The sequence below is a fragment of the Phalangium opilio genome, unplaced genomic scaffold, assembly GCF_054372755.1.
Source record: "Phalangium opilio isolate 3A_F unplaced genomic scaffold, DU_Popi_V2 ptg000101l_1, whole genome shotgun sequence".
In the NCBI taxonomy this organism is placed as follows: Eukaryota; Metazoa; Arthropoda; class Arachnida; order Opiliones; family Phalangiidae; genus Phalangium; species Phalangium opilio.
The window spans coordinates 5,451,030-5,463,485 of NW_028324204.1; the positions used below are offsets into that span (position 1 = coordinate 5,451,030).

General features: G+C 36.9%; 1 protein-coding gene across 1 annotated transcript; it reads left to right on the forward strand.

Moving 5' to 3' along the window:
- Positions 1 to 7,019: 7,019 nt before the first annotated feature.
- Positions 7,020 to 8,483, forward strand: LOC149631024 (uncharacterized). Its single transcript, XM_089851218.1, has one exon. It carries the CDS (start codon positions 7,020 to 7,022, stop codon positions 8,481 to 8,483), a length of 1,464 nt encoding a protein of 487 aa, XP_089707344.1.
- The last annotated feature ends 3,973 nt before the right edge of the window (positions 8,484 to 12,456 follow it).

Here is a 12,456-nt window from a genome sequence, read left to right on the forward strand (position 1 = left end):
CCAGAAGCATCGGTTTTTAGTTTTACATGTCCCGTCGTTTCATTAATATGAAATAAAGAAGCTGTTTTTTCGCATACTTTGGAAGTATTGATAGTTTCCACAACGTGGTTTAGTGATTTGTAATGACCAGCCGGTATATTACGCAGCTGATAGATTTCGTATCTGGTCAGTTTTGCATCTTTTCGTTCAACCTGGTATGTTAAGTCGCATGACTTGGTGTTTTTAGGTTTTTTAAAGTTACCTTCATCCAATGAATCTTCAGGTGTTTTTCTCTTATTGGTTTTGTATATTACATTGTAGAAGCTGTTTGTATATATTATCTCTACTAACGAAATTTCCCATTGTCCTTGTAAATTAATAGGATCCGGTAGTTTAGTGATGTAACTACCCATAGTGTTATTAGGGTAGATGTCCATGGTAGCGTTAAATAGAATTCAGATTTTCTCGACATTTTTGGCTGTTACCCAAGAGTTCTGTGATGTAGGTAAACCGATAAACGATACAAAATATTCCAATTTCCCTTTACGTTTACGTTTCTTGAGTATGGAGTCTATCTTAAACAGTTTGGAATCCACTGTTCGAATGAGTTGATCAGAGTAAAACAACCCGCTTATATGCTTGTCGTCCAAATCTTTCAGACGATATAACACTGGTTTTCTGAAACTCAGAATAGATGAAATGACAAATACTTCCGTCGAGAAATTAGGTTCATAACCTTTAGAAAATTCTGGTTTAAGCTTACTTATTCTTACAAAATCACCAACACGAAATTTGACATCTTTTTTAGTAGGCTTATTACTCAATTCAGGCTTGTAAATGTTTTTGTAGACTTCCAGAACGTTAGATGGGGAAACATTATCGGGTGCCATTTTTATTACGGAGTGATAAGAGTCATTGTAGCCTTTAACTATGTCTGGCAAATGATCGATATATCTATGAGAATTGAAATGAGTCAACATTTTGAATATTCGATGTTTTAAAGTTTTAATTAATCTTTCTACAAAAGGACAGTGGAATTTTTCTGACGTCATAGAACCGTATTTGATTTTATTTTTCTTAAGAAGTTTTTGCGTACGTGAATTAATAAATTCTTTACCTAAATCGGACCAGATGGCTTTAGGTTTGCTTTGTTCGATGATTATTTCGAGAGCTTTCGTAGCCTCGGCAGCGTGTTTTCTTTTCATGGGTACTACAAAAGCTTTTCGGGAAAAGCAGTCAATTCCTACCATAAGGTATCTGTAGTCATCGTTGTATTTGGCGATTGACCCCAAATCAGCAAGATCTACTTCGACCCTATCCGAGATATTAAAGACGGGGATTTTACGTCTTTTGAATTTATTTATAGCAGTTTTATGTAATGTGTATACGTCCGTAGATTCTAGAAAAGATTTAACTTCGTTTCTCGAAATGTCAAGATCTCGGACTGCTTGGTACAAAGGGTTTAATCCAGTGAAGGAGGCTTGGTGTTTACTATTGAGATAAGTGTTCTTTAAGGTTTCCTCTTTTTGGAGCCGCGATAGACCTCCCATAACGTCTTATTATAAGGTTGTTTCTTCAAAATTAAAGGGCTCGTTTTATTGTCAAAGGTTAATCTTTTCTTCGCTTTTAAATAAGTTCGTGGTCGAAGTTTATTCTTCTGAGGTACAGAGCGGGGTGACGTCTTTATATACACAGGTGCTACTGGTGGCGACGGTTTAACTGGTGGCGGGACGATAAAGTTTTGGACAAAGGGTTGGAATTCCGTCCATCCCGTAGGGGGAATGGCAATGAGTGACGGGGGTACGCCTTTGTTATTGAACAATGTAGGATGTATAGTAAAATATACTAGTTGCACTATATCGGAATCTGGGATCTTAAAGTTATTTACAAAAAGAGCCCCGTGTCGTCCCAACGTATACTATGGGCGTTATCTGCCAAATGATCGAATATTTTTCTCGCAGCTCCCCTATATTTCAGTGGAAACATATTAATCCATTTGTCGTTTTTATTCGATGGGCGGGGTTTCAAGATGTTCTGGTACCTTTTCAAGGCTTCCTCGTAAAAACCCCATTTGGTTCTTTCATCTAAAGTGGGATTTGAGATAATTAGGTTCATCTCTTTATCCAACTCTGATAACACTGCATTGTTTTTTGAAATATCATTGTTTGTTGCTATTAATTGACGGGGTGGTGGGTTAGGACTTTGTTCGTGTTGTTGTTGCTGTTGTTCCAAAGGCACTAAGGTCATTTTATTAGCGTAAACTAACTGTTTATTCATTTTGCAAATAATCCGCGTAAAGGCTCGAAATTACTGGAAAAAGGACGCTAAAAAAACCACTTCCGGTTTGTTTAGATAAAATAGCTCTTTTGTCTTTCCAATGAGTATTTTTGCAAGCAATTTTACGAATATGTTTCTTATGCTTACACAGTTTATTATAAACGTCTGGTTTCAAATTGATGGCGCCTTGTAAAGCGTTATGACAACACTCGCTAATTGAATCAATAATTTCTCTATTAGAATTTTTAAGAATAGCTAATCTTTGCGGTTTTTTTAATTGCCCCAAAACGGCTATTAAATTGATATTTTTAGCGGCTAAACTTTTTTTCTTTTTATTCAACGATGTTTTCTTGACATTTCTCGGTGGTGACATCGTAAAGAATGATTGAATTTAGGAAATGTTATTTAATTATATAGTTTTCTTTTTGGGAGTATAGATGACGATTTGTTCTCCCGGTAAAATATTTGTTCTAAACCTTAAATCGGAATGACATTATTGGGTTAAATCACAAAGTAAATACCCGTGTGGTTTTTCTGTCGCGTCCAAATAACATTCTACTATAAATTTAGAGTTGTTGGGTGCCAATTGTTTAGAAAGGGCCACTAATTGCATAAGATCTCTTACGGTTTTCATAAGAATCATGTAATGAGCGTTTAAGGAAGCTGTTCTCAAGTTTTTTTCAATATATTTTGTAAAAGGGTAATTACGAATAATTTCCTATGATGTGATTGTTTAGTAAATATTTCGGATAAAATATTATTTTTATTTTCTAACATGAGATCATCTAATACGATTAATGTTGTTTGAGTACCATCGTATATAGTAACGTCGGGTAAACCTTGACGCATAATTACACCCATTTCTTTCAATTCATCGTAACCATTCTGATATATACTATAATGCCAAACAACTAAATCAACTTTAGGTTGAAACATTTTATCCTTATTTTCTATTATTCTTTTACATAAAACTGTTTTACCTGATCCCGAAGGACCAAAAATAATTAAGTTTCCAGGTGTTGTGAATGGTATCATATTCAATACTTGAATGAAACTAAATTATAATAGATATTCATATTTAAACGCTTATAATTAACACGCGGTCGCGCGCGCGGTTCGCTAAACGGGGGAACGCGTTGTTGCCATCCCCCACACCGGCTCGCGCGCCACCCCCCCTATCCTATAAAAAAATAAATATTTTTTTATAGGATTTCCCCAAATAGTAAAAGAAAAAAAGATATGCTTAGTATTAGTTAAAATGGAACAGTTTTTAGTTCGATTCAATTTATTGTAAACTCAAAATTTATAAAATTAAAGACAAATAAAATTAAAAATGACTTAACATATGCTTTCTATTTTTTAAATAAGTTATTTGACCCGAGATTACAGAAAATAAATTATAATTGTAAAATGAATTTTCAAGATTTTCTTCTTGAAGCACGTTGTTGAATTTCGTTACAACCTGGTAGGATGTCACAAAGTTGGTGAAGTACCCCACCACTGCGTCGAATTTCTCGGGTTGGTCATCTAAGCAAGATATACGATCGGGGTCCCCGTATAAATTATCATAAATATCATTATAAAACTCTATAATGATATCGGCCATGTGTGTAAACACAATTTCATGGTTACTTAGCTTAATAAGATGTTCCTTTACAGCGCCCGAAACGCGATTCAGGGCTGCTGTTTCCATACTGTTCAAAACAATAGAGTCCTCCTTTATTAAGTCTTTAATATGGCATGTGTTATGGTATGCCACAACTGTTGTCTTTTCATTGGGGGTGTCGTTTAACACTATTTCAAAATTGTTGGCTTCATGGGCAGCGGTCCAACCTGCTAAAACGGGTAAGCGCGGCATCAGCTTTTCCCAGGTTTCCGTAGAAATGGCGAAGCTTTTTACCGATTGTTTCCGGCATAGACGAACCTCAGGATCCAAGGTTCCGTTCACGAATCCAGTTGATAAGAACAACTTTAGATATATGGAATCTCCCGTTAATATTACGTTCGTTAGTTACACATTTCTTCCTTTTGGGAGCTTCTTGATTTTCCATCTTGCAGGTTTAAGATCTTCTCGAATAATGATACTCTACTCTATTGGGTCAGGGGGTTTTTATACCAAATTTCTTACGTAGCTATTGCGAAATATCTATTGTCCTTGACTGTTCCATTGTTAGACTGTAGGCGTATTTTTATGTCAAAGTTCTGAAACCACAGATTAAGGAATTCCAGTACCCCCAAAATCAATAAAATCAATAATACAATAAGTAGTTTTTGGGGATTAATCTCCAAGATCTGACGAATTCTCGACATCCTTTGTGTACTTGACTCCATAACAACTTACGAGTAAATAAGTTATAATATGGTAAACTTGACCTATTTATCCTTAAATAGACCTGTCAATATTTGATTGAAGAAATACTTTTCTTACATCTTCATGTAATGTCGTAAAAACCCAAGAAATGACGCATCATCTCTTTTGTTACAATCCTTTTGTTGAGTTAAAAAATGTATTGACGATTCATCCTTTTGTTACCATCTACCACCTGGATTTCAATCTTAGGTCACCTATTGTTGACTGACTAACAATATTAGACGTGTTTAAGCACGGGTTTATAAGGGTGTGTACTTGAGTTCGTAACAACTTACGAGTAAATAAATTATACAATAGTAAACTTGACCTATTTATCTAGTATTAGATACAACCCTAACCTGTCAATATTTGATTGATTGTAGAAATACTTTCTTAACAATACATCTTCACGTAATGCCGTAAAAACCCAGCTAATGGAATGACGCATCATCTCTTTTGTTACAATCCTTTTGTTGAATTACCAAATCTATTGATGGCTCATCTCTTTTGTTACCATCTGACACCTTTTAAAATCACTCGGCTGTCAATCTTATATCACCTATTGTTGCTCGACAAACAATATTAGACGTGTTTAAACACGTCCGGAAGGTCAACGTACCATTGGTCAATAGAAGCTTAGGTAACCCTCCACCCCTTTAACCCCCCTATTAATAAGCCTAGGGAAATTTAGTATAAAATAACGCGAGAAAAAAACAGAATATCGCATTCGAACTTTAGATCTCGTAACATCAAGATGGATCCCGAATCACTTCGCTGGAATTTGGATGAATTAGCTGTAAATAGGCCTTGGACCCTAACTTCATTATACAAGTTTTATTTTTCCTATGTGCCTATTTAAACATCGACCCTGCTAATGTACCCTCAAGTTTACCCACTTTTATTACGAACGGGGTTTAAATATAATTCAGACATTCCTTGATGTCATTGAGTACATGAGAACCGTCCCTACAACACCGGAAGACTGCGATATAATAGACGAATTGGACCACCTAAGTAACTTAATTCCTAGACCTCTAAATATTTCTTACGCCGAACGCATCGAAAGACGCCGGAATGAATTACTACCCACTAACCAGGAAGAAACCTTAATCGCCGATTTCAACAACCCTCAATACGATATAGAGATGGCGGAATTTTTGAATCAGGAATGTCAACAAAACGACCCTTTTGAGTACCTGTCTCTGAACTTCTCCGACTACCTACCCAGTGAACAGGAGTCTCTCGTGGACTCGGAAGAAGCCGAGGCCAATATCTACGATCAATGGGGTGGTGGGTGCCCACCTTCACCTATTCAGGACGTCCCACATTGCGAGATTTTAGAACAAAGCGAAAAATTCTATGACCAATTTAATATGTACGGTAGAGAATTAGTTCTAAACATCACTGACGACCCCGTAGATAGTATACGTACTATTACGGATCGCGTATTAAACGAATATCGACCCACTGATTATGTCCAAATAACATTGAGGAGTCTAGGTATAAATTGCAGGCCTGAATTAGAATTATCCTTTAAAAGACTAGACCAAGTAGATCCCTCTATTCTCTTTGACCAGCTAGCCGATCTACTTTATAACGATGAAATTGAGCATTTTTTTCAAGGTCCCGTAAAAATTATTTTCCATATAGTTAGAATCCCCGAAGGATACGGTCGATCTAATCGTCGTCAGCTTAAACCCTTCAATATTTTTTTCTCTAAAGATAGGCGTGGGATACGTCGGATTACAAGTACCGATAATCTGTGCCTAGCTCGAAGTCTCTGTGTAGCTATTTCTCATCGTGACTACATGAACAACAAAAACAACGAAGAGGTCAAAACCCATTACAAATCCATAACCAGAATAGGCCCCCACAACAAAATGCTAAAAACAGCCGCTTTAGAGCTATGTCGTAAGGCGGGAGTCGCCCTAGACGAATGTGGAACACCCAATTCGTTCCAGAAATTTAAACTATATTTATCGGCCTACTCCATCTTTGTCTATAAATTCGAAAATAGGGTACCCATTTTAATATTAGGCGAAAATGACCCTGCAGACACCAGACGGCGACTCTTTCTACTTTACGAAAATAATCACTACAATGTAATAACCAATTTAAAACCATTGTTTAGTCACGAGTACTTTTGCGAGAAGTGTCTTACCCCCTACTGGCGTATTCAATCTCATAAATGCAATGACTTTTGTTTCAAATGTATGCGTCCAACGGTTTGTCACGGTAGCGAAAAAACATGTGGGTCATGCTTGCGAAAATTCTGGGGCGACGACTGTTAAAACAGTCACTTGGTTCCAACTGGTAACACAAAAAACCTCTTTGTGAGAGGCTCTACCTTTGTAAAAACTGTTTTAAAACAATTGATTTCGGAAACCGCAAGACTAACCACACTTGTGGGGAGATGTACTGTCAAGTATGTGGAAAACATCAACCCAGCGATCATTTATGCTACATTCAAGTGATAAAGGATAAAAACCCCGTACTTATCCCATCGAAAAAACCTCGTCGTAATATACCAGAACTAATGTATGTTTTCTTTGATGTGGAATGCATACAGACGAAAATATGTCAGGAAAAGTTGGGGGCGTATGAACATCAAGCCATCTTATGCGTCAGCATCTCAGTTTGCGAAGATTGTATAGAAGAAAAATCCCTAGATTTTAATTGTATCAAATGCAACCAATTTGGACCTCGCAAACAACGTTTCTCAGGAGGCAAACCCATAGCTGCGTTCCTAGACTACTTAGTCAGTTTATTCGACGTGAAGAAAGTCATTGTATTATCGCATTTTGGCAGCAATTATGACAACCAGCTATTAGTTAGGGAAATAATTAACCGAGACGAGAAATTTGTCCCCGAAACTCTGAAAATTAACGGTACGCGCATTTTAGAGATGAAACTCTCTAATCTTTTATTCCTCGACTCGTACAATTTTATCCCTGTAGCTTTATCTAAGTTCCCCGCCACTTTTGGGTTACCTAATGCCGCCAAGGGGTACTTTCCCCATTTTCTTTTCAACGTAGTCGAACATGAGTTCGATATTGACAGACAGGAGGAGACAAACTATGTGTTAGAAAATACTTTACCCCCCACAGAGGCTTACGGGTGCCAGTATTTCACAAGGAAAAACTTGGACGCTTTTATGAAATGGCATGCCTCAGAAGTCAGTAAGGGTAAAGGCTTTAATTTTTTAAATGAGCTTTATTATTATTGCGAAAACGACACTCTACTTCTCTATCTAGGTTGTTTAACCTTTCGGTCGCTCCTACTTAAAGTTACCAGCGTAGACCCATTTAATTGCGGTTCTGTTACTCTCCCTGGCGTTTGTTCCTATGTGTATCGAAAAAATTATCTCAAATCGAACACCATTAGCATCATCCCAACAAACTATTACAGACTTGGTGAAAATCAATCTTTAGGCGCCATTGAATGGCTTGAATGGACTTCGCATGACAGAAATATCCCCATTCAATCCTCTTTTAGGGGTAAAGAGGTTAAAATCCAAACCCTAAAGGTAGATGGGTATTGTTCAAACAACAAAGAAGTGTTCGAATACATGGGATGCTATTATCATGGATGTAAAATACACTTCCCCACCAATAGAAACAAGATGTTACACGGTGACCCTACTGAAACGTTAAACACAAGATACACGAGAACCGAGAAGAAAATTAGCAAACTAGAAGCCCTTGGATATACAGTCAATGTCAAATGGGAATGTGAATGGCAACAAGACAAAACAAATAACACCGAAATTAATGACTTTTTAAAACGAAATGATATTCGCGTTAAAACATCCAAAAGATTAAACCCCCGATACGCTTTCTTCGGCGGACGCTGCTGTGCTAACAAGCTATACCATTAAACGACGGGGACAGAGAAAATGCACTACGTGGATTTCACTAGCTTGTACCCTTTCGTCAACAAAACGGTAAAAATTCCTATTGGTCATCCCAAAATTATTTTGGATAATTTCCCCGATATCTTCTCATTCGATGGGCTTCTCAAATGTGACGTACTTCCGGCTCAAAACCTGATCCATCCTGTTCTGCCTGCCCGTATAAACGGTAAGCTCACCTTTCCCCTCTGTTACACCTGTTGTAAAACTCAATTTCAAGGTGACTGCACACACACACCTGATCATAGAGAACTGAGGGGGACTTGGGTTACCGATGAGTTGAGGTACGCCGTAGAACGAGGGTACAAAATCACGCGGATGTATGAAGCCTGGTCATATCAAATAACCCAATACGATCCCAATGCTAAACAAGGCGGTCTTTTTAAGGACAATGTAAACGCCTTCCTCGAATATAAAACTCTGGCTAGCGGATTCCCTGCCGAATGTGTCACTCAGGAAGACAAAGAAAACTACGTCAAAAATTACAAAGTAGTCGAGGGGATCGATTTAGACATCGATAAAATTGAAAAGAATGAAGGCTTAAGATGCCTGAGTAAACTCATGTTGAACTCTTTTTGGGGGAAGTTTGGACAAAACACCCGACACGCCTCAACAAACATCATAAAAGACGCCAAAACCCTATATGAACTACTTCTTAACCCAGACAAAGAGGTCAAAACGCTATTGACCTTAAATGACAACACTATTCTAGTCAAATCAGAAGATATTGCAGAAAACGAGATAGCTCACAAGCATACGAATGTAGTTATAGCGTGCTATACAACCACTATGGCACGCCTTCACCTTTTAAAACATCTCGAAATGGTGGGAGACCTATGTTTTTATATGGATACGGACAGCCTGATCTACCTCTCGCCAGATGGCGCTCCTATACTCCCCACAGGAGATTATCTTGGTGAGCTAAAGAATGAGCTAGAGCCATACGGCAAAGACGCTTACATTTGTGAGTTTGGAAGCGCAGGAGCAAAAAATTATTCCATGAACATTTATGATCCCGCAACAGAAAAAATCACTAACATAATTAAAGTTAAAGGTTTCTATTTAAATTCATCAACAGAAAACCACGTAAACTTTGATATTATGAAGAAACTATTAGGTGTAAACAACAACGGCAAACCAGAAATGAACTCTGTGCAAGTACCCATTGGTCCCCAAATTCGACGATTACCTAATCATACTTTAATTACAATTGATCAAACTAAAACGTATCAAGTAGTCGTCGACAAAGTCAGAGTTTTCCCAGACTACACCACGACCCCTTACGGGTATCTTAAGTAAATTTAAATTTGTAAAGTTGTATATAATTGTATAATTTTTGTATTTTTAATTAATTGGGGGTTTTGTCTGCAGACATTTTTTTTCCAAATATATGTTTTTTTGTTTAATTTTTAATGTTTCTTATATATGTTAATTACAATTAGTTTTAATACGATTAGAATAAATTTGTCAATAATAATTTTCGCTTTATGTTTTGGTCTTTATTCCTACAAAACCTCCTTTTGTTATAAGCCTATACAATCAATCAATCAAATATTGACAGGTAAAGTGAGGAGATCGGGAAAACCCGGCTCCTCCCCCTTGAGTGGCCGCCATCTTGAATTACCGTATACTGGCTGCATATTCTCTCTATGGAGTACAATTTAAAAAATTATTTTAGAACATCATCGAATGTCACTTATGAATTAGCTGAAACGCAAAACCAAGAACAACCATCTGAGAAGAAAAGAGAGGCTGGCACATTCACTTGCTCATTTATGGGAAAACAATATGAACTACAAGAAGAAATAGTGAGCCCTAGTGGGGAAGAAATATCAGACGATGAAAACGATTTCATAGAATCGAAGGCCGGGCCTTCAGGAAAACAAGAAACCAATATTGCGGAGAAAAAAATACCTAATAAAGCGTCAGTTGTCGCACCTCAAAAAAGGAAGTTCCTGTATGAAAGTGGACCTAAACTTAAATCTTCAAAAGGCTCGCAAAAAGAAAACCCTATCGCTCCATCCACAATTTTAGAAGCCCTGGCGCAGTGTAACGAGTAAGTAAAATACATTATTTTGATACAACAAAACTAAATGAATACATTTTTCTAATAATATAGAGAACTAAAGAAACCTGATGATGCTTCAGCGGCATTTGGAGACTATGTTGCTGCTCTTACTCGACAAATGAAAAAACCAATGAGGCTGAAATGTGAACAAGAAGTTATTCGCTTTGATTATGTCACACATGAACGGAGAAAATGAGATTTAAAAAACCGTTTACAAAACAAGAAAGCCTTTCACAATTTGATGAACTACAAATATAAAATGTGATATTATCATAGTGGAGCGCTCGCAATAACATTTGTGATATTTTATATTCCCTATTCTATGTAAAAATGTTTTACACTTAAAATGACAAATATTCTGAAAACATTATATTCTCCCAGAATTTATCCTTAAAATATTTAAATCATTGCCCCCAGGGTAGTTTTGTCTTAACGTATTATTGTTTGTAAATATAAGAACTAAGTTGAAATATAAAACACTGTTGTTCGAAAAGTTGAAATAATAATTTATTTAGTTAACTAACTAAACCTTTTATAAAATGCGGATTTTGAACACCTTTTAGGTTCCATTGCCAGGGTACACTTCCTTCTTCACTTATAAAATAGTTCGCAAAGGTTTCGCGTACATCAAAAGCTTTTAAACCATAGTTCCGGGAATTTGTTGGTTTTAACTTTTCAAGTGCTAAAGCTGGGTTCTCTCTTAAGAATGTCTTCCATTTCTCTTCAATAATATTTCCATTTTCATCTAAATTATCTGCAAAATCTGTTAGGCAGTACAATTTCTGTTCCGCAGCCTCCTTTTCTCCTTCCAACAATAAAAAATTGTGCAATGCCACCGTGGCCTTTATAACTTTATCTACATTCTCTGGTTTTAGCATCAGAGCTTTTTAAAATACTCTCCACCTAGCTGCGAGAATTCCAAAAGCGTTCTCGCTTGTTCTTCTTGCCCTGCTCAGTCGGTAGTTGAAAATAGCTTCTTTGTTTTCTAAATTATCTCTGGCATAAGGTTTCATGAAACATGGTAAAAGTTGAAACGCATCATCGCCCAGGAGTACATAAGGCGCGTATTTGTCGCTGTTGGGCAACAGTTTGGCTGGTGGAAATCCAACTTTCCCTTTTTCAACAGCTATTCCGAAATTCGAGGCCTTAAAAATGCCTCCATCTGAGTGAGATCCATATCCACCTACATCCACTATCAGAAACTCGTACTTGGGTCCAACCAAAGCCATAATAACAGTCGAGTTGTAGCCCTGTCAGTAAATGGTCATTGCTTTTTGCGCATACATTTTTTATCCACAAAATTGTGCAGATATTTTACTTTGTAATTGAAGAACATTGTTCCACTATTGATAGGCTGCTGAATTCTGACATGCTTGCCATCGACGGCCCCGCAGCATAAAGGATAATTCCATCTCTTTTCAAACTCATCCGCAATCTTTTCTCACATCTTTTCATCTGGTTGCTATTTATAACAATTAAACTATTTTAAAATATCTGAAAAAATTGTTTGGCCATTTTATATAACTTACTGGCAAATAGATAGGATGTAATATCTCCCAAATGGCTTCACACGTCTCTTTAATTATATTGTGTGCAGTTGTTTTGCCCAATCGAAATGCGTATGCCATAGAATCATATCCATCTCCTGTAGCCAAAAATCTGTATACATGAAAATTAGCTATTAAATTGCTTTACTAAAGATAAACTTGGTGTGCATGTTACCGCAACGTTAACGCAAGTCTTTCACCCGGAGGTATGGGTTTTCTCCCTGGTGGGTTTTTTCTCAATTTATGAGCAATCAGCAAGAGCAATTTGTCAAAAAGCTTGGGAGACATCCTTGTGAAATTTGAAAATTTCCTATGATCTGTTCTT